This window comes from Mustela erminea, chromosome 2 (assembly GCF_009829155.1).
Source record: "Mustela erminea isolate mMusErm1 chromosome 2, mMusErm1.Pri, whole genome shotgun sequence".
Lineage (NCBI taxonomy): Eukaryota > Metazoa > Chordata > Mammalia > Carnivora > Mustelidae > Mustela > Mustela erminea.
Genome location: NC_045615.1, coordinates 139,638,433 through 139,662,263, shown reverse-complemented (window position 1 = coordinate 139,662,263; position 23,831 = coordinate 139,638,433). Strand labels below are relative to the sequence as shown.

The 23,831-nt window shown below is 37.8% G+C and overlaps 1 protein-coding gene across 2 annotated transcripts in view; it reads left to right on the top strand.

The window, feature by feature from the left end:
- The window catches only part of SCFD2 (sec1 family domain containing 2), a 428,274-nt gene that overhangs the window by 183,071 nt on the left and 221,372 nt on the right, over positions 1-23,831 (top strand). For both annotated transcript variants that reach the window (XM_032334293.1, XM_032334294.1), the window contains exon 5: positions 10,545-10,794. In XM_032334293.1, the coding sequence (XP_032190184.1) occupies positions 10,545-10,794 (250 nt within the window). The remainder of the gene's footprint in view (positions 1-10,544; positions 10,795-23,831) is intronic.

Genomic DNA, 23,831 nt, shown 5'->3' with positions numbered 1-23,831 from the left:
GGGTACACAGGATGAAGAGCAGATTTGGCAGTAGAACACTTCATTTCACTTTTAGGTAAGTTGGATTAATTTTGCAGATGAGGGGCATTTAGGTGGTGCAGTCCTTTAACCATCTGACTCTTGGTTTCAGCTCAGGTTGTGATTTCAGGGTCATGAGATGGAGCCCCACGTCAGGCTCCACGTTTGACAGGGAGTCTGCTTATGACTCTATCTCCTCTCTCCCTCTGCCCCTCCCACTTGTGCTCTCTCCCTCTCTAAAATAAATAAATCCTGAAAAAATTTTCAGATGTGATATATAAATGGAGAAGTCCAATAGACATTTGACTCTCTGGGTAGGGAGCAAAGGAGAGACATTTGGCTAGAGATATGGGCTTATGAATTGTATTAATTAGTATCCAGATTAGGAATCAACAAACATAGTGATCCAAAGAGGATATTTCACTTCCCATACACATAGCTGCCTGGAAATTGTTGGGTGGTCCTGTCCAGATGCCACTCAAATGTGATCCACTGGCCAGCAACATTGGTATCACCTGAGAACTTGAACAAAATCCAGAATCTTCAGGCTCTATCCCAAACCTAATTAATCAGTATCTGCATTTAACAGGTAATCCACAGGCACAGAACATTTCGAGAAGCTCTGATTTAAACGATCATGTTGCTCTACTTTCCTCTCAAAGAATGTAGTTGAAGCAATCTTGTCACTGCTTTACCAGCATTTTAGCCATAAGAAGGGGAAAAAAAGAGTAGAAAATAATGAGCTTTCTTTTTAGGATCTGTAGATATCCTTAAATCGATAATTATTGATATTTACTGTATTAGAAATTAAAGCAGAAAATTTTAACTTATTTCTAATTTCGTTAAAAATAACAAGCCTGTTAATGCTAGCATAAATATTTTTATGAAAAATAAGTATACTTCCAAAACAAAAAGGAGTAAGGCAGAATGGCATTGGCTTATATTTTCACAAATCTCTTTAGTGTCTCACTGAGTAAAAAACAGCTCGATTCTCATGTTTGCCTCCTTGTTCAGTAAGCTGCCATATGTTGTTTGGGTTGAAGTTTATGAAGAAAATCCAGTCTCAGGCGAATACATAGTTGGAGAAGAGAAGAATATTTTGACAGCCTTTTCAGATATTCTTTTTTGATACATACCAAGAATCTACAAGCAGTGATTTCTTAAGGGTGAATTGTAAATTGTGATGTGGAATCTGAAACCATATGAGTGAGCTGTTTATACTCTTTTATATTAAAATCTACTGGTCTGCCTTGTGTTTTGGATAGATCTTTTGTCTGTCCCTGATTTTCTTACATCATACATTGGTCATTTCCAAATATTGGTGCACTGAGTTATACAGATCTTCCAATGTTGACATAATTCATTATGCAATTGAAAACAATCCCATTTTTAATGTCACCATTGATCTCATCAGAAAAATGTTTAAGTACAGAGCATCTGCCAGTGGCAGATACAAGTTTTCCAAAATTTGAATTTTTCCTCAAAAGCCAAAATTTTATCATTGGCAATAAATATGTTGGTTGTTTTTCTTGAAGGAACAAGATTACTTTGTTCATTTTTGAGAAAATGTTTGCCAAATACCTGAGTTTTAATAATGACAATTTCTCTGTCATTCTTTCAAGTAACGGTGGTTTTACATGACAGAAATAACTAGTACAGTTCACAATCCAAATAACTGCGTAGATGTTTTTCCTTGAGATAACCATTGTGCTTTAGCATACAGGAGAAATGCTTTATGCATAGTTCCTGCTTTGTTACACAAAATGTTAAAGAGACACTTGTTTAAAGGTTGGGGTTTTATGAGATTAATAATTTTTACTGCTTCATCAATGGCATGCTTAAGTGAAACTGCTTTTTTAAAAATTCCGCCAATGAACACATAGCATAGTGGTAAAGAGTACAGTGACCGTTAGCATAGTTTGGAACAATTCTCCTTGTTCTGTTAAGATACCAGCAACTTTACCCCCCTCCCATTATTTTTGCACTATCAGTACAAATGTCAACACAGTGAAAAAGGTGAAGAATGTCCTAGAATCATGATAAAAATAGTTTTGACATCTTGAAAAGCTCACTGGGATCTTGGATCTGTACACCACATTTTCCAAACCACTGTCTTAAAGGATTATTCTGAGGTGGGTGAATATTAGCTTTTTTTAAAATTAAATTTATTTATTTTCAGCATAACAGTATTTATTATTTTTTTCACCACACCTAGTGCTCCATGCAATCCGTGCCCTCTATAATACCCACCACCTGGTACCCCTACCTCCCACCCTCCCGCCACTTCAAACCCCTCAGATTGTTTTTCAGAGCCCATAGTCTCTCATGATTCATCTCCCCTTCCAATTTCCCCCAACCCCCCTCTCCGCTCTAACTCCCCATGTCCTCCATGCTAATTGTTATGCTCCACAAATAAGTGAATATTAGCTTTTATGAGATCACGTGGTTTTAGACTGACTGTTCTAGAAAAATTTAAGTAACAAATTTAGATTCAGTGTGTCTGTGTGCTTTCTCTTTTTGTGACACCCCTAAAGGCACTACCTTGTACCCTAGTGGGAAAGATGGAGTGACTACCATCCGAGGCACCTATTCAAGCTTGCTCTTGTTTGTTTGATTAGTCATTGGGCAAGTATTGAGAGAAGCCTACCATATACCAGGTTCTCTGTCTGGGCTTTGGGCTCTGAGGCAGAACTTGTCATGCCCTTCCTCACAAAACCACTTATATTAATTTCCTGTTGCTGTTGTAGCCAATCAAAACAATATAAGTTTACTCTTACAGCTCTGTAGTCAGAATCTAACACCAGTCTCATAAGACAAAAATGGAAGAGTTGGCAGGGTGCCTGGGTGGCTCAGTAGGTTAAGCATCTGCCTTTGGCTCAGGTCATGATGTCAGGGTCCTCAGATCGAGCCCCGCGTTGGGCTCCCAGCTCAGTGGAGCCTCGTCTGATTCTCCTTTCACCTCCTCCCCTCCCCATAACTCATATGCTGGCTTGCTCTCTTTCTCTGTTTCAAATAAATAAGATCTTTTTAAAAAATGGAGATGTTGGCGGCACTGCATTTCTTTTTGGAGGCTCAGGGGAGCATCCATCTCCGCATCTTTTCTAGTCCAGAGGCCCCTGCGTTCCTTGGCTTGCAGCCCCTTTCCTTCCCCTTCAAAGCTGGCAGTTTCACATCTCCCTCTGACCACAGCCAGTAAAGGTTCTCTGCTTCAGGGACTCGTGTGAGTAGACTGAACCCGCCCAGATCATGCCAGCTAATCTCCATCGCAAGGTCTATAACCTTAATCACCTTGGCAAAGTCCCTTCTGCCCTATTTGCTTATGACATGCTCTGGGGATTAGAGTGTGGGCCTTTTTGGGGGGGTCATGATTCTACCTACGCACTCTCAGGAAGTGGGTGTTAAAATTTGCTGAAGGAATGAAGGAAGGATCTTCGTCCATTGGCCGTTTCTCGGAGCTGTGCCCCTCCCCGAGATGCTAGTCGATGGCGGAAGGCTCAGTTGAGGGACCTTCCCTTCTGGGACCCAGTGCTCCTCTGCTGTCTCTCCAGAGTGGATGAGAACTTCCACTGAAGCACTTACTCACTGCATCTCCTCTACTGTTCACTCCCGCCCCCACTCACCTGTAAGCTCCTGGATTTGTGTCTTGCCTTGTTCTTGGGATGCCTGGAGTACAACACAGTGCCCGCACTTGGTATGTACACAGTAAGCATGTGTTGAAGAAGTCATGGGTGCATCAGTGAACGATTCTCACATCCCCCAAGTTCCATTTTTGCATTTTGCCTGTAGACGCCCATCACCCAAAGAAGCAGAGTGACTTCAATCCTGGGACTCTAAAGCCTGTGACAGGTGTCAGTGCAAGGTGGGGGGGGGCAGTGATGTTTGGGGTCAGAAGGGCCCTAGGCACCTTGGGGTCCCTCACTGGCAGCATCCATGAGCCTGCAGCCTGTGACCAAGCTGGACTGCGGAAGAGCCCCGGAGACGGCTTCTCCTGCAGCCCAGAAGAGCGGCTTTGGATTTCACGGAGGGACTGCCGGCCGCATCCCAGAGGAGCAGGTGCGGAGCCAGCCCGGCCTGCTCTGCAGCCACGACGAATGTGGTCTGTTGGCTCCTCGGGCCCGCGGACATAGCCAGCACAGAGCCTGACTCTGACTTCGCAGAGGTGTTTTAATTCAGCCCCCACAAATGGCTTTTCTAAAGACAACATGCATTTTACAGAGAGCCTTTTGTATGGCGTTACTGGGGACTCATTCAAAAATAACAGGAGCTCCAGACTACAGAATTAAAAAAAAAAAAAAAAAAAAGTTCTGTCACTCTAGATGCAGCTCTGGTCTTCCACCTCCTACCAGTTGGCGCATTTGTATCAAAATGAATGAGAAACTTAATCCCTGGTACTTTATAAAGAAGCCTTTTTTTTTTTTTTTTTTTTTTTGCCTCGGCTGTGGTTTGCTCTGCGTACGCTTTCTTAATGGCAGTGTTTAATAATGTTTATATTGCCTTTAACCTTTGACTCACTTTGCAGTGAAGTTCCCAGATGTGGTGTCACATCCAGTCCTGGCAGGCTGCCCCTCCCTCCTTTGAGACCATGAACTTCTTATTTCTAGAAGGTTTCTCATTCCCTGCCAGTCATCTTCATCACCCCTACTGGGCAGGCTGGTGGTCCCTGGGGCTGTAGGCCGTATCAGTGATAGGCATTTGCATCGATCAGAGGCTATGCACCAGGACCACGCTCTGTGATTTATTTCTGTTATTAGATCCTGAGAACAACATTACAGAGCGAAAACTGTTGCTCTCTGGCCTCAAATGTAAGGTCAAAATCAACCCTCAGAAAAGAGGGTGTCCTTTTATGTTTGGGTCCTTACAAAGACTGCCCCATGGTGGGGATTACTGTATTTTAAACCACAAAGTAGTTTAACTAATCATCCCAATATGAAAATGGGTGCCTGAGAGGCTGCTTAATATTTAGACATTTGTGGGATTTTGTCCATTTTGCAGGTGAGGAAACTGAGACTCAGAGAAGTTAATTTAAGTTGCCCAAGGTCACACAGCTCCTAAGTGCTACAGCCAGTTCCCAGGCATATAATTTTACTCCAATAACTTCATTATTATTCCTCCTGAGTTCTTTCAGCTTTAAAAAGGTTTCAATCTAGGGTCTCACCGATCTCTTCCTTCTTCTTCTTCTTCTTTTTTTTTTTCTCTTCCTTCTTCTTGTTGAGAGTTCGTTCTTAGAGCAGAGAGTATCGGAAATGGATATACCTCCAATCTGGAGTCATACTTTTACGAATAGTACTAGGAGGATCTAATTGGCCTTCTAAGCCAACGTGTGTAGGATTCCCTCTCGTTCATCTGTGCCAGGCAGTCTCCCTACCTCCCTTTGCCACTGATGGGAGGTTCATTGCTTCCCAAGCCAGTCCCTTACTTTGGTTCCTCTTTTTGAGGAACTCTTATACTCAGCTGAAATTGCCTTTCCTGGAATTTTCAGTCTGACAGAATTTTGAGTCTGGAGATCCGAAAGTACCTGAATTTGTCTCTTATTATCCTCCCTTCCCTCAACTTCCCTTTCTCTCTCTTCCCCTCCCCTCCTCTCCTCTTGCCAAAAAATGTTTCATTTTAGATTATTTTTAGATATGTAGAAAAGTTGTCAAGATAGTACAGAGAGTTCTGTATATCTCTCACCTTACTGTGAAAATCTTACAGTACTGTAGTATATTTGTCAAAGCTAAGAAGCCAATATTGGTACATTTCTATTGACTATAAACCCCGGACTTTATTCTGATTTTACTAGTCTCCCCCTCTCCGCCCTCCACCCCCTTGTTCTTTCTCTGTTCCAAGATATCATCCAGGATCCTATCATGTTTTGTCATTAGTCTCATCTGGTGTGTGATACTTTTTCAGTCTTTCCCCATTTCTCATGACTTGACAGTTTTGAGGAGTACTAGTTAGCCATTTTATAGAATGTTCCTTAATTAGGATTTATCTGTTGTTTGTTTTATTACAAAATTTTATTATTTTGTAATAAATATTACAAAAATTTATTATTAAAACTTTATTACACTCAGTTAGCCACTGCATATAGTACATCGTTAGTTTTTGAGGTAGTGTTCCATGATTCATTAGTCGCGTATAACCCCCAGTGCTCATCACAGCATGTGCCCTTCTTTTGTTGTGCGATTATGGGTTTGGGAGAAAAATACCGCAAATGCAAAGTGCCATTCCCATCACATTATATTAGGGACACATGATATCATTTACCTTATCACTGGTGATGCTAACCTTGATCTTCTAAGGTATAATTCTCCTCCCTCCTCCTTCTAGACACAGTTTTTTAGAAGCAAGTCATTATGTGCAGCCCACACTCAAGAGGTGGGGGGGATTACCCTCCTGGAAGGGGCGGTAACTACATGAGTTAATTTGGAATTCTTCTGTAAGGAACATGTATTTCTTCTCCTCCATCTATCTATCTATCTATATATCTATTATTATTTATGCAATCACTTATTTAGATCAGTATGGAACAAAGCATATTTTTTTGTACTCGGGATTATAATCCATTGCTACTTTATTTTCTTACACAAATTGCTTCAGCTTTGGCCACTGGGAGGCCTTCCAATTGTCTCCCGTGTCCTTTTGACATGCCCCATCCCTTTGTTTTTTAAGGACTTCCTTACTTTCAGGCACAAAAAGATCTTCCAAGTTCTTCTTGTATTTTCGCTGCCCATCCCTCGAATCAGCCGTTTCTCCGGGGATCCCTGATTCCTGTTATTTGAGAATGACATTAGAAACCACAATCTGACCACTGGGTGTGCTTACTGATACCAGGGTGTCATTACTTATTGATTTTCTCGGTGGCAGAACTGGGAAATAGATGTATGTGTATCAGTCCATGTCACACATGTATCTGTGATATTTCTGTGTCTACATTTGGTTCTTCAGTAAAGCTTGTCTTTTGAGCATTTATATTTTTCTGTGTAGCCAAGAATGAAATGTGATTCACTGCTTGCTATCACCAATATAATGTTAAAAAAAAAAAAGGAGAAGAAAGTGAAAACAGAGATGTTCGCATAAATATGACTGAAGAACTAAGCCATTTTGTAGTTGGATCATGCCATTTTAGAGATGAAGAGATCCTGAGAATTTATTGATATCCTACAAGCTTAAGGAGCTACTTACTGATATAGTCAGGTCTGGAATTTGGGTATTTGAAATGGGAGTCTTTTTATTTCCACCATATCTCATGCTTCTTTAAGATTGATCAGTATTCTTTGCTTTGTATTCAGCTCTATAATTCGCTTTTGGGAATATTTTAAGCAGATTAGAAAGTAATTTCATAAATTGATGTGCACAGGCATTACCTAGCTAACAGAAGTCTGCTAGAGTGTTACTGAGAGAGTTTGTTCTCCAGCAATGGATCTTAGATCAACGACTTGAAAATGATGCTCTCATGGCCAGATGTTAGTGGTTGAATCTTTTCAAGTGATTATGATGATTATTCTACCTTGTTTTACTTTGTATAACTACCTTTTAAAAAATCCTTTTGCTCTGGGAAGAGAATCCTAAGGCTCTGATAGGATAGATACTTGAAGCATATACCTGTTTTTCAGAAATGGGATATAATGAAGCAATGAAGGAGTCTGCTTAATGTTATCCAAAATGTTGGTGATAGGGTAAAAAGGAAAAATGAAAGCTGTGGCCCCCACAGTGTCACTTCTAATGGGCTGGCCACACAGCTCCTTTATTTTAAATTGCTCTTGGCAGCTTGTAAAGCAGAAATTTTATGAATGTTTGTCTCCAGAAGCTCCTGAGGCTGTAGGACAGATCTAGGATGCCTTCAAAGGTTTCAGCCATTTCCTTTGAGAAGTGGGTGTGTTTACACTGGGTTAATTGTGTCTTGTCACCATGGAACAGTAACATCTTCCTTCTGTATCTATTCATTCCAGAGACTTACCATTTTGTTTTTGTTTGGTGCATTGTGAACATCCAAGATTTTTAGTGGAAATAAATGGTAACAGCTGTTTTTCGTGTACCAAATAAAATAATAATGAACCTTAACCTTGAGATGATATGTCCAAATTTTTCCAGGTGTGGAACTGACTTGACTAGAAAAGTTCTTTTTGGGGTGGTCATCTCAATACAGAATCACATCCAGCTGCTTGCCATCAACTTCATTCAAAGAGAGCATTTCTATAGGCCATTTTTAAAATTCCAGTGCTCCCTTCTTAACCTGGCCTTTCCTCTTTAAAATAGTGTATTTTCATATACATAAGCATACACATACACTAAAATCCCATCTTCCTTCTTTCTTGCTTTATTCTCCATCACCCATACCACCATCTGGTATTCTGTATATTTTACTTATTTAGCTTTTTAATTGTCTGTTTTGCCCAAGAAGAATGTAAACTCTACAACAGCAAGGGATGTGTTTTGTTCACTGCTGTATACCTCAACCCAGAATAATACCTGGAACATAGTAGATACTCAACAAACCCTTCTGAATGAATGACATGGACATTGCAAGTTGTGATCATTTGGCCCCTGATTTTAATATAAATACAAATGGTTGAGTTTTATTTTGTAAGATTATTTTATAAGTGAAATAAAGCACATTATTTAAAATAGGGATTTATCTATTCACAAAAAATCTCAGAATTTTTACGAGACATAGTATAGTTACTTAGAAGCTATATGGTTACTCCAGAAATGCAATGCTGTTATCACGTGCAAGGAATTTTGAAATTCTCTGCTAAATATCACTGATGAAATTAGCGGAAGAGCTAAAAGGAAAAAAAATGTTTTGTTTTAAAGTGAATTACCTTCAGACTCACCCAAAGGTATCTTGAACCCTAAGTGACATTGCCCAGTTTGCTCCCTTATTCTACTCACCAGGTTTAGCAGGAAATGACTGTTGATTGTTTTTTTTTTTTTTTTTTTTTTTTTTTAAGAAAGTGGGAGCTTACTTTCTTTTTTTTTTTTTTTTTTAAGATTTTATTTATTTATTTGACAGAGAGAGATCACGAGTAGGCAGAGAGAGAGAGAGGAGGAAGCAGGCTCCTGCTGAGCAGAGAGCCTGATGCGGGACTCGATCCCAGGACCCCGAGATCATGACCTGAGCTGAAGGCAGAGGCTTAACCCACTGAGCCACCCAGGCGCCCGACTGTTGATTGTTATAAAAAAAATCCTATGATTCTTGGGGTGCCTGGGTGCCTCATCATTTAAGCAACTGCCTTCAGTTCAGGTCACAATCTCAGGGTCCTGGGATTGAGTCCCACATTGGTCTCCCTGCTCAGTGGAGACACTGTTTTTCCCTCTCTTTCTGCTGCTCCTCCTGCTTGTGCTCTGTGTGTGTGTGTGTCAAATAAATAAATAAAATTGTTAAAAATAAAATAAAATTAAAAATCCTATGATTCGGTAATTGCACCCCTGGATATTTACCCAAAGAATGCAGAAACGCTAATTGAAAGGGTATATGCATGATTATGTTTATTGCAACATTATTTACAGTAGTTAAATTATGGAAACAACTCAAGTGTCCATTAATAAATGAATGAATAAAGAAGTAGTATGTATATACAAGGGAATATTACTCAGCCATAAAAAAGAATCAAATCTTGCCATTTGAAACAACATGGTTGGACCGAGAGAGTATAATCCTAAGTGAAATAATTCAGTCAGAGAAAGACAAAATGCCACATGATTTTACTCATATGTGGAATTTAAGAAACAAAACAAATGAACAAAGAAAGAAAAGAGACTAAACAAAACACAGACACTTTACTATAGAGAACAGATGGTTACCAGAAGGGAGATGTGTTGGGTGATGGGTGAAATAGGTAAAGAGAATTAAGAGTACATTTCCCACGAGGGAAGAGTACCTTTCCCAGGAGCACCGAGTAATGTATAGAATTGTTGAATCACTATATTGTACACCTGAAACTAATATAACCCTGTGTGCTAACTTTATTGGAATTAAAATAAGAAAAAAATGAAAACAAAAATAAACTTTGATTTTGGAATAAAAACAACTAATATTTGCCAATATAGAGAATATTTTTAAAAATACTGTAAAATTCAAGGTTAATTCCTCTGAAAGTAGGTCAGCATTTGTTTGGATATATAGATGTTGATATGTTTTTATTTTTAATCATATTTGCTTTAAAAATACATTTTTTATTTTGAATTGTAAAATTTTTGGTACCTAAAGTACTTAACACTTTTAAAACTGGTGGATTCTTCCTTGTATAACCAGTATGTAAGATAACGTAAAAGGGCCTGTAACTTCCCTAGCTGTGTTATAAGCTATATCATACCAATCAATCTGATGCCAAATTTCTTGGAGCATCCTCTACAGGACAAGAAACAGACAAATAAAAAGCAAATAAGCAGACAAATAAAAAGCAAATAAGTAGACAAAAAGCAATCTAGTCAGTGAACATCACAAACCTGTTTGCAAGCCATCTTTGGACTGATACTGGGTACTAATTACATCTTTGTATAAGAATGACGTATTTTCATCTTCCCACCTTTTATTCCAGAGCATTGGGGAGTCAACAATGTCTGTTGTGTTAAATCAGCTGCTGCCCATGATTAAACCTTTGGACCAGAGGACCAATGACGACTACAGCCCAGAAGAGCTGTTGGTGCTCCTGATCTATATTTATTCCGTCAGTGGAGAGTTCACAGTGGACAAAGACCTGGGGGAAGCTGAGGAAAATGTGAAGAAAGCACTGGCTCAGGTCTTCTGTGAAGAGTCTGAATTGTCACCTCTGCTACAAAAAATCACAGGTGAGTGTTTAATAAAAAATACAGGACATAAACATCACTGATACAGAAAAGCGTTTAAAAATAAAGGCATTTTAGGAAGAGGATGAACCCATCCTCATTGGAGTTGTTTGGAATTTTATGAGGCCTGGTGAATGCTAGTCAGTCCTTAAGATTAGAGGTTTTCACTGCAGTATTTTTTTTTCCAGTTGTGGTGAAATTGTCTTTCTAATTGCCTGTCACATCTCCTATTTTTAGAGCCTAGTTAAAATAGCAAGATTTTCACAGGGTGCAGTATCTTTAAGAAAAAAACAAAACGTACAACCTATTCAAAGGGTTTCTGTTGACATATTTTCTTGGAGATTGTCATTTCAAACTTAACACACACACACACACACACACACACACACACACACACACACCCCTGTTTCCCTAAGATGTTGTGCAATGTCATACAATCGAAAATTGCAATTTTCAGAAGTACTTTCATACTTTTTACTTCTCATATTTCATTTTGAATCTGCATTAATTGGTAGTATCTCAGATAATATCCAGACATCCCAGTAAAGGAGGCTTTGCTGAATCGGGAAAAATATATAGTTAAATATCATACACTGTAGCCATTTTTACTTTTTTTTTTCTAGTTCGATGTATTATCTCTTTTTTTTTAAATTTATTTTTTATTTATTTTCAGCATAACAGTATTCATTATTTTTGCACCACACCCAGTGCTCCATGCAATCCATGCCCTCTATAATACCCACCACCTGGTACCCCGATCTCCCACCCCCCGCCCCTTCGAAACCCTCAGATTGTTTTTCAGAGTCCATAGTCTCTCATGGTTCACCTCCCCTTCCAATTTCCCTCAACTCCCTTCTCCTCTCCATCTCCCCATGTCCTCCATGCTATTTGTTATGCTGCACAAATAAGTGAAACCATATGATAATTGACTCTCTCTGCTTGACTTAATATTGCCATTTTTACTTTTAGTAAGAACTGTTATGTAACTCATAGAGACATTCATTTGTGGTGTTTTTTTTTTTTTATCAAACTCAGTATTATTTCTGTATTGTATGAAGTCTGTTTCCATTAGGATGGATGGAGCCTGCGTCGGTTTAAGAGTGGAAATTGTTAAAGCTTACACACAAAACTGAAATAGTCTAAAAACATACCTATTTCCGTTCATTCATGAACGTGTGTGTGTGGGAGTATATGCAGACCTCTCCAGTCAGGAAGGCCCACTGAGGCGCATTATGTACTTCCCAACTCCTCCTCCTGTCACCTGTCGCGCCTCACTGAGGGGACCATTCTGAAAGAGGCTGTGTCCTGTCCTCTGCAGTGGCCCATGCATGGTGCTGGCCTTCGTGCCCACGGCTGACCTTTCCTATGTTTGATTATGGAAAATGAAACCCTGACGAGGTGGAAACCGAAGGAAGTTTCCACAAAAATGAAACATTTCCTTGCTGAGCATTGACCCTCTTTGCCAACTTAAAATCTACTTAAGGAAAACTTGTGGAATTTGCTCGCATTTCATGAAGTTACAGCTCCGTATATGACTACGCGTGTTTGTTTCACTATAAATGAATATTGACTTAGAAAGGTTTAATACAGTTTATGCAGCACTCCAAACAGTAATTTGATTCAAAGTCAATTTGAATGCCAGGAGAATTTAATTGGAAGTTATTCTTAAAATGCATAATTTCAGAAACAGACAACAAAGATGGTTTGTTTTAGCTCAGGTTCTTTGGATGGCTTTTCTGTAACGTTAGTGTGTTACTGTATTATTTTGGGAATTGAAGTCATGCTGGGAGAGTATTCATTTAATACTCACTCAAGGTGTTTATTGACCAGGCATTTCACTCTTTATTACTTTCTCTATTTATGATTGCTTAGGATATTGCATTCTCTTCCTTTTAAATGTGATTTCATATTTAAAAACACTTCTGTACATTCATGTTGATGTAAGGAAATTAGTAAGTTTAGCAAATGAAGCATAAAAATAAGGATTTGTAGAAATGTTAGTACATTTAAATTTTTAGAGACATCTTATTTTGTAATATGAAGTATACATTCCTACCTACATTAACTTTGGATGCACAGTTTAAATAGGGTGGGTAAGAGGCGCTACTTAAATGTGGTGTAAGTGAACTTAGCCAGTGGAATACCTATGTGTTGCTCCACTTCTATGGACATTGAAAGGACTTTATTTCCGAAGATAGGCTTTTACTTGGCCACAGACATACCCCTACTAAGTACATTGGAAAGTCAAATGTTCTGAGAAGTAGGGTTTATGTTTACGATTAGCTGCGGAGATAACTGTTTATATCTCAGGACAAAAAGCACTAGGATGGTTTTGGGGTGGCAGTGACTCAATCTTGTAGAACAAGGTGGGCTATTCCATTATATACTGAAAGAATTGAATCGCCTTCCAAATTGCCTTCCAAATGCTTGACCAATCGTGAACTAAATTAACCTGGCTTTACCGCAAACTTGGGCACAGTTCTGGGTTTACGTTATTCCAGTTTCTAGTCTTGGCTGACTTGTTACTGGGTGGCGGAATTTCTTTTATGGCGTGCGCACAATTTGGGGCTGATGAAATTTGGTTTCAAACTATTATTGAAAGCAAGCAATTAATCAGTAAACCTCCACTTTTTCTATTACAATTTTATTAATCTTAATAGAATCAAAAAAACAATACTTTTTTTCCTACTGAAAACTCAAGCATGTGATCATCGCCCAAAAGTGAAAGGATCAGAATTTGGACCCAGGTGTTCTGGGTCTGGAGCCCAGGTCTTTAAACAAGAGATTCTAAACCTGCTACCAACTCACTTCCATCACCATTGCATTTATTATATTTTGTAACCAACGCTTGCTATGCTTACTGTTTTATGATATGCTTGCTCAGCCGTTCAATCATGTTCTTATTTCACAGACAGTGAATTAATATTTGGTTAATACTGTTGGTACCACCTGTTCTTTTTACTCTGTCTGTAAATAGCTACTTATAGGTGTTTCCCCATGCCTTCCTATTTTCGTGCATGTATTCTCTGTTTCTGCATTGCTATTAAGAAATTAAAATATTATTTCTAGTCATTGAAATCTGTTGGTTATCTAGCTTTTTAAAACAGGAATGGCAAACTTAAATTCTTCTTATTTCAATAATATCTCTTGACAACAATTGCCCTGTGTTTAAATTCATATTTTCTTTTTATATGTTAAATTTGTAGTTTACTTTTATCCATTTCTTTCATTTCTCCCTGTTCTTCTTCACTTTTATGGAAAGCACAATGAGAAATTGTAATTGGCAAAACATACCAAAACTTAAGCATGGTCAGTGGCAGCATACTTTTTTCCTTTCGATGGCTACTTTTAGGGAGAACGGTGGGCAATAACTCCCTTTTCTATTCACACAAAATAACAAGGGCTGGCTCCCTGGGTGTCAGGGTGGGAGTTGTAAAAAGAAAATTGGTACAGCCTGAAAATGTCATTTACTGTGCTTTCTCAATCTTGTTAGTTCAAAGAGATGATCGGTTTCTGTATATGTTAGTGTTTGCCTAGCTTTCACATGAGCAAACAAAGGAAAACCGTTTGAACTTTCTTCAGAGAATGAAGTCAAAATTCTAACTTTAAAGATCTGTGTAATCTTGGAACACAGGGAGGTGTATCAGATAAAGGATAGAGCTTAGATGTAAAAATCCTTAATTCAAAAGTCCTGGCTCTGTCATTTCCGAGCAGTGTGTGTTAGCCTATCATCCATCTTCGAACCTTGATAGCAGACGTAAGTGCCATATTGACTGCTCAATGATTTTACTAAAAATAAAATGATGTTATATGTGTGCACTCATTTCCAATCCATATACAATGTAAATAAGTAATCTTCTGGGGCGCCTGGGTGGTTCAGTGGTTTAAGCCTCTGCTTTCAGCTCAGGTCGTGCTGTCAGGGTCCTGGGATTGAGCCCTATATCAGGCTCTCTGCTCAGTGGAGAGCCTGCTTCCCCCTCTCTCCTTCTGCCTGCCTCTCTCTGCCTATTTGCGATCTCTCTGTGTCAAATAAATAAACAAAAAAAATCTAAAAAAAAAAACAAAAAAACCAAAACAAGTAATCTTCTCCCATGAGTGTTATTATTTTGAAAGCTAGCAGTTATGTAGGGCAGTACTTCCCAACCTTAATCACATTGTGACATGCACAATGTGTATGTCACATTGTGTATGTCACATACAAAGAGTATGCTTGCATAGTATACTCAGGTAAATGGACAGAAGTTTTTGGTCAGAAGCAACCAGCCCTGGGGCTTTGACCACTCCAAGCCCTACCTACCTAACCTGTGAGCTGAAGAGAAACAGCTGGGCACACATTTAACCTATTAGGACCAAATCAGTACTTGAAGGATATGTTGGTCAGAAGGTTCTGGAACCAGAGAAAAAGGGGGCAAAAAAAACCTTGCGTATTGTTTTTGACACCCAAAACTATTTTGGTACAATTTCCTTTTGGTAAGCAATTTTTGTGTTGCTTATTGATTTATGTCCTTGGATTTTTATAGTATCTTTAAAGGAAAGATCAATGGGGGCTAGATCTACTGAGTTTAGTGGAAAGCGAGGGAATGAGTGATTCAAACCAGCTAGGGAAAAAAAAATCGATGGCTTAAGATAGAGGCATAATAATACCATGGAAACTGTACTTCTATTTATTACACTGTTATTCTTCTTCCTGTTGAATACTTGGGATTATCACTTATTGTACAATTGTGTAAGGATTACACCTAAATATATGTAGTGGGAAATTTACCAGATTAGCTTAACAAATAGGGATTTATTTTTTTCTCAGCAGGAAGTTCAGGGACAGGCAGCAGAACTCATGTTCTTCCTGACTCCTTCCTTCCTTCCTTCCTTCGCTTTCTTTCTGGGTCTGCATCATGGTCATGAGATGGTCACCCCTCCTTGATTTATTTTGTCCTTGCGTCAACAATGAAAGAAAACGGTTGAAGGTAAGAGGCATGTATTAACAGAGGCTGTCCTTTTTCATATTAAGGAATACAGTAACATTTCTCCTGTCCTCCTTGTATCATTGGCTAGAACTGGGTTTCATGAACATCTCTGGCTCCTAGAGTATTTTTAACTGGGCATCTGTTTGTCATGACCAAAGTCAGTTCTGTTAGAAGAAAGAAGGTGAAATGGACAGTGAGTAAAAAAACAAAAAACAACAAACAAACAAAAAACAAAAAAACTTGTACTTGCTGCAGTTATCATTTTAGGTTTCCTTGGTAGGGAATGTTGTAAGGCAAGATAATCTACTATGAGGTGGAGCAATGCCCAAGGTACTTTAATCCACAGTTATAATACTGAAGTTTCTTTTACAGTATATACTGAAGTAATATGCTATTGTGTGCTAGTATCACTGGACTTATATCACAAATATTCTCAACCTATCAATATCTGTTGAATATGTCTACATACCTGGCATTATGCCAAGCTCTTGAAGCACAAAACCCCTAGGGGCAGTGGTCGTGGAATATAAAGCTTCTCAGCACAGGATTAAGAGTTGTGTGATTGGGTTTAAGTTCTGACTCTAGATCTTAGTAGATACACCATCTTGAGTAAGTCATTTAAGTTTACTCTCTTGTGAAGATAGTATTTTTCTCTCTAGATATATAGCTGTGCCTCCTTTGCCCTGTAAAATCTAGTACTTTTGTATAAAATAATGGCAGGATCCCTGTTCCTCTAACTGGAATGATCAGAACTTCACATTGATTTGGGTAAAATGCATACCTTGTCTTCATGATGGACCATGATTTTTTAAATCATCTTCAACTTTGTTCAAGTTTCATTTTAAGGGATCTTGTTTCCTAAGCTTTTTTTTTCCCCCCCTCTATCCTTTCTCACTTATCTAATACCCTCTTTAAGATCAATCACGTATAACAAATGAGCAAGGCAGGTCCACTGGGAAAGCACTGTTCTTAAGGACACTGGGAAGATAAACAGTCTGGTGAGCTTTCAGCTAGTTCCCTTGCATCCCCTAGAGGAAACCTAGTAGAGGAGGGTCTCTTCATCAACCCTGAATGAAGGAGCAGTTGAGAATTTGTCTTTCATTGGGCTGTGGAAGGGACATCATGGTACTTTCAGGTCCACTTCCCAAATGGAAAGCACTTTTGTGCCCTTATCCATAGTGAAACAAAGCCACATTCTACAGACAACAGTAAAAATCTTGTTGCAATGATTTATGCAAGATTTCCTCTTTTGAAAAGCTCAGGTAAACATAGACCATATAAAATTATTATTGCTATTCACATCTGCCACTTTATTATAAACACTTTCATCTGTGTTACCACAAGGCATAGATATTTTATTATGTTAGTAGAGATATGTCTTTCAAACAAAGCATTTTTTATAGTTGGCCAAATACTTTTCCCAGCCTTATAGAAAGTCAGTCTTCCTAGTAAAATATGAAGTACTTCCAAACAGAAAATTGTGAAAGATGAGGAGCCAATAAGAAGTTCTCCCCTTATGCTTTCTTTACTGTATCACCTCTGCATTCTTTCCTCATCTCACAGGTTTGCCTTAGTAATTAATCAGATTTCAGACTGCATTTCTGTAGATTATTACTCCTGAGGGCACTATTCCAATTGAAAAACAGTTTTCAAAATTTCAAAACTCTTTCCCTTGAGAAGTTGTTCCTTAGACCTTAAGTATCCCTCCTGGCTTGGCAATGAGTAGGCTGTTGCTGTGGTAACTGAAAGACTGCTCCTAAAAACTCATTACCAACCTTCATGTTACCCACACTTGAATGCGAACTCTAGCTCATTATAGTAGGTGACAGTGTACCAAACCATGATTATGGAATCCACCAACTCAGCTGGAGGAGTCCAGGAAGTAGGGTAAAATTTATTTTAGAAAGGATTCTACCTTATTTCTTGCTTCTGATTTATGGATTTTCAGTTCTTGTGGCATTCCAATATTGGACTTTTCATTAAGGAATATACCTCCATTTCTAATGTTTCAGATTTTTTTGTTTCAGGACGGCCAGAACAAAACAAAACAAAACCAACTTGAAGACTGTTGTTTTCCATTATGGTTTGCAATAGAGTTTCGTATAATAAGATCTTTTTTTCCCCTTGATTTCTAAGATTTCTGCTGGAAACTCTGATGAAGAACATATGTCGGCCCTAAATCTCTCCCATGAGAAATGTTGGAACTGTTACATTTAGTTTTACTGTCCAACATATTAAAATAGTTAACCACAGCACATATTACAAAACAGCTATATCAAGTGAAGTTTAAAATGTTTATTTCATATTTAAAATATATCACAAGCTATGTAGAAAGATACTTAGACCTGCCTATTAAGGTAGCTAACTAGGTAAGCAATTTTGTTAACATATTAAGAGATCATTGCAAATAACTTTCTCAAGTACTTAATTTTTCCATGTCACATCATAAAAACAATCATTCTTAACTAAGACACTGGAACAGATATTCTTGCATTGGTATTTATGTGTGCACAAATGTGTAAGACATAATGTTCATATCACTGATTTTTGTGTCTGCACATGATATCAATAGTAACAATTGTTAATGTTACAGGTGGGGATTAATTGTTGCTGATTCTTAATAATTGCACATTACATGAGGTGTAAATTTCTCAATCATGAAAAGAAGAAATGGAGTACATAGAATACAAGAATAGTTTTCTTGAACACGTAGCTATGGATGAAATAGGAGAGAGAGAGTGATGTGGCTGAAAAAGGAGCCGAAGGCAGTGGCTTAACCCACTGAGCCACCCAGGTGCCCAACAGACTCACTTTATTTATTTTTTTTAAAGATTTTATTTATTTATTTGACAGACAGAGATCACAAGTAGGCAGAGAGGCAGGCAGAGAGAGAGAGAGGAGGAAGCAGGCTCCCTGCAGAGCACAGAGCCCGATGTGGGGCTTGATCCCAGGACCCCAGGATCATGACCTGAACCAAAGGCAGAGGCTTTAACCCACTGAGCCACCCAGGTGCCCCGAGACTCACTTTAGATGTAAGGACACACACAGACTGGGCATGAAGAGATGGAAAAAGATATTCTATGCAAATGGGAACCGAAAGAAAGCTGGAGTAACTGTATTTACACCAAACAACATAGACTTAGAACAAACTTTAAAGACATGAAGATGGACTTACCTAATGATAAATAGGTCAATCCAACAAGGGGATATAACATTTGTAAATATTTATGCACCTGACATAGATGCACCTAAATATATAAAGCAAATATTAACAGACCTAAATAGGGAGAAGTAGACAGCAAGACAGTAGTAGAGAATTTTAATACTCTACTTACATCAACAGATTATCTAGACAGAAAATCAGTAATATCAGGGGCACTTGGGTCGCTCAGCCACTTAAGCATCTGCCTTCAGCTCAGGTCATGATCGAAGATCCTGAGATTGAGCCCTTGGTCAGGCTGCCTGCTCCATGGGGAACCTGCTTCTCCCTTTCCCTCTGCCTGCTGCTCCTCCTCCTTGATCTCTCTCTCTCTCTGTCAAGTAAATAAATAAAATATTTTTTTAAAAAAGAAAATAGTATCAGTATTAAGTGAAACTTTAGAACAGATGGACTTAACAGATATATACAGAAAATTCCATCCAAAAGCAACAGAATACACATTCTTCTCAAGTGCATATGAAACACTTTTCAGTTAAGCCACAAAACAAGTCTTAATAAATTTAAGAGGACCAAATCATACCAAACATCTTTTCTAATCACAATGGTATGAAACAATGTATGAAATCAATTACAAGAAGAAAACTAAAAAAAAAAAAAAAAAAAAAACCCACAAATGAATAGAGATTAAACAACCTGCTACCAAACAACCAGTGAGTCAATGAAGAAATCAAGGGAGAAATTAAAAAAAAAAAAAAACAGAGTAGAAATAAAAAAGAGAGACAAATAAAAATAATATAACATGTCAAAATTTATGGTATACAGCAAAAACAGTTCTACAGGGGATGTTAATTATGATATATGCTTCAAGAATTAAGAAACATCTCAAACAACCTAATTTCACACCTCAAGAACAAATGAAATCCAAAGTTAGTAGAAGAAGGGAAATTACAAAGATTAGAGTAAAGATAGAGATTAAAAAGACATTAGAGAGGAGCTTGTTCTTTGAAAAGATAAGCATTTTGACAAGACTTTACCTAGACTCATGAAGAAAAAAAAAAAAAGAGAGAGGACTCAAAATCTGAAATGATAGAGGAGATGTTACAACTGATACTGTAGAAATACAGAGGATTATAAGACACTACAGCCAAAAAATTGCTGAACCTAGAAGAAATGGATAAATTCCTAGAAACATACAATTTATCAAGACTGAATCATGATGAAATAGAAAATTACTAGACCAATTACTAGTAAGGAGATTGACTCAGTAGTCAAAAACCTCCCCCCTAACAGAAGTCTAGGACCAACTTCACTGTTGAATTCTACCAAACATTTAGAATTAATACCAATCCTTCTGAAACTCTTCCAAAAAAATAGAAGTGGAAGGAACTCTTCAAAACCAATTTTTCAAATATTACCCTGATGCCAAAAGCAGACAAGGACAACACAAGAAAAGAAAATTAAAGGCCAATATCCCCAGTAATCTTAGATGTAAAAATTCTCAACAAAAGGTTAGCAAACTGAATTCACAATACATTAAAAGGATCGCATCATTTTCAGGTGAATTTATTCCAGGAATGCAAGGATGGTTCAACATCCACAAAGAGTCAAAGTGATATACTACATGAACAAAATGAAGGATAAAAATTGTTACCATCATCTCAATAGATGGAGAAAAAGTATTTGACAAAATTCAACTACCGTTTATGATAAAAATTCTCATAAAATGGGTGGAGAGGGAATGTAACTCAACCTAATAAAGGCCATATATGACAAGTCTACAGCTAACATTATACTTAATAGTGAAAAGCTGAAAGCTTTCTTCTAAGATCAAGGATAAGACAAGGATGCCCACTTCACCACTTTCATTAAACATAATATTGGAAGTCTTAGCCAGAACAATTAGGTGAAAGAAAAGAAGGAAGGAAGGTAGGAACAAAGGGACTCTACCTCTGAAACTAATGATACACTATATGTTAATTAAATGAATGTAAATAAAATTAAATATTTTTCAATGGGACAAAAAAGAGCAGAAGATCTGAATAGATGTTTTTCCAAAGAAAACACACAGATGGCCAATAGGTTCATGAAATAATGTTCAGCATCATTTATCATGTGGGAAATGCAAATCAAAACCATAATGAGATACCATCTCACACCTGTTGGGATTGGCTATCATAAAAAAGACAAGAAATAAAAATAAAGGGAATAAGAGAATTTTTATGCATTGTTGGTGGGTATGTAATGGGGCAGCCACTATGGAAAACAGTACGGAGTTTCCTCAAAAAATTGAAAATAGAACTATACTATGAACCAGCAATTCCACTTCTGGGAATTTACCCAAAGAAAATGAAAACACTGACTTGAAAAGGCATATGCATTATAAAGGCATATGTTCATTATGGCATTATTCAGAATTGTGAGGCTATAGAAGCAACTTAAGTGTTCATTGGCAGATGAAAGGATAAAGACATTGTGTGTGTGTGTGTGTGCACACACACAATGTCTATATCCATTCACACACACACACACACACACACACACACACAAAGGAATATTATTCAGTTATAAAGGAATGAAATCTTGTCATTTGTGGCAATGTGGATGGACATTATGCTAAGTGCAATAAGTAAGACAGAGAAAGACATACCATATGATCTCTCTTATATATGGAGCCTGAATAAACAAACACACATGCATAAAAAGCTTATAGATCTAGAGATTGATGTTTGCCAGAAGTGGGGTTAGGAGGTAGGAGGAATGGGTGAAGGGGTTAATAAATCACTTATCTTGCTTTGGACTCAGGATCCTCATCATACAATAAGAGCCTTATTAGATGAATCTAAGTTCTCTTCTCCTCTACTATTCTATGGTTCTAGCTTTATACGCTTTTTATTTTTATCTGAATCAGTATACTCCCTTCCCTTCTCCTCAATACCATTCTGTCTTTTTCAGGATACCACTATCATCTCAGGGGGGCAGCAATGGAGTCACTGACTCAACTTCATCCTTTATAGGAATTGGCTACTCCCTGCAGCCCATCTCTATTGTCTGATATGCTGTTTACGTCTCTCCAAAGATGTTCCTTTATCCCAGGCAAAAGTTGACCATGGCCTTCTCTCTGTGTCTACCCACTCATTCATGACAACAGATGCCAAGCTAACATTCTTAAACTTAATTTTATGTTTTAATATCTTTATAGTTTTTCTTCCACAATTCCAGTCAGACTTTCTCATTGTAGGAAAAGTGCAAATGGAAAGAACAGTGTAGAGCCATATATAAATTTCACTTTATTGAGTACTGATGGAAAACATATTTTGCCATTTGTATTTACTCTTTTATGAATTGCCTGTTCATAGTCTTTTCCTTTTTTCTACTGTTATTCATTTAATTCTTAATGATTTAAAAATTAGAGCATTTGGATTATTAAGGTTATTAACACTTAGTCATATGTTTTGTGAATATCTTTTCATAGTCAGTATTTGCCTTTCATATTTCCCAGATGAAGCCCAGAGATAGACCTATATTTAGCAGAGTTGCGATCAGGACTCTGCATCTTCTAAGCTTCTCTGCCTTCAAAGTATTGGCCCCATTTTTTCAAATTACAATGGTGGACTTCTCATCCCTCCCAGCCATTCCTGGCTGATGTCATTCTAGAATAACAACCCAGGGGAAAAAAAGAAAGAGCGGGAGAGAGACAGGGACAGAGATTTTTTGATCAGTCTGGGAAACAAAGCTGACATTCAGCCAATGTTGCCAGGGGAATGGAGATTCCTCTGGCCATACTGAGTCATGTGGCCATTACTGTGTTGAGAAGCAGGAGGGAGGGAGGCAGGGGCAGGGATGTCGAGAAATGGATGGTGCACTGTGACTGACAATCCATCACTGCCTCTTAGAATGGGGTGGGGGGTGTTGGAGTGATTCTAAAAAGGAAGGGATACTGATATCCATTCCTGACATACTAGTGTATGCATCTTGAGAAATTCACTAATAATCCAGTTTTGCATCTTTATAATTAGACAAATACAACTGTCTTGTCTTCCATCTCTTGAGTTTGATATTTTACCTGTAGGTGGGTCAATATGTCGTTGACAACTAAATAATGGCTTTGAAAGTAAGAATTGGTATACCTAAAAGTAATTGTCCAAAATTTTCACTAGTGTCTTAGTATCAGAGCAACTGTCAACTAAAATCATTCTTAGGACTTTCACCATATGATTGCCCCTCAAAACTCAAGTACCAATAATTATGCCTATCATGCATCACTGTGTAATTACTTGTGAATCTTAGAATATAAGCTTTAGAAGGGCAGGAATTGCCATCTATGAATCAGAAAACCCCATTCATGTGAAATGTTCTTAAAATATCTATAAAAATATCTATAATTGAATTTTTTTTTCTGATTACAGGAATCATTTGTTCATAGAATACTTCAAAGAGCTTTTGTACCTTAACAAACACAGAATAAAAGATTTTAAGCATCACCCATAAACCCACCACCCAGAGAAAACTACTGTTAGTATTTTTATGTATGTTTGGTGATCTATGGCTAAGTAGAAATTTAGATTCCAAATATGCTTCACAAGTAAAGGTATCAGGTCGGATTTCGTTTTAAATCTTTTGACAGTTTCTCTATTAAGGTCACGGTGCCTAGAATAAGGAAGGTGCAGGTATATTGTCAACATAAGGTGTTTTAAAACTAACATTAGAAAGGAAGTTATTGAGAATATGATGCTGAATCCCTGCGCCAAGTCTTAGGAAACAGTGTCCCTCAAAAGTAAAATTACCTTTAATCACAATATAAAAGAAGACCCTGTAAGCCCAAAAGGAGGTTCTTAAGGACCTTGGGTAAAAAAAAAAAAAAAAAAAAACATAAAAATTTAGGTACAAGCAGTTCAGCCTAAAGTTGCAGCAGAAGA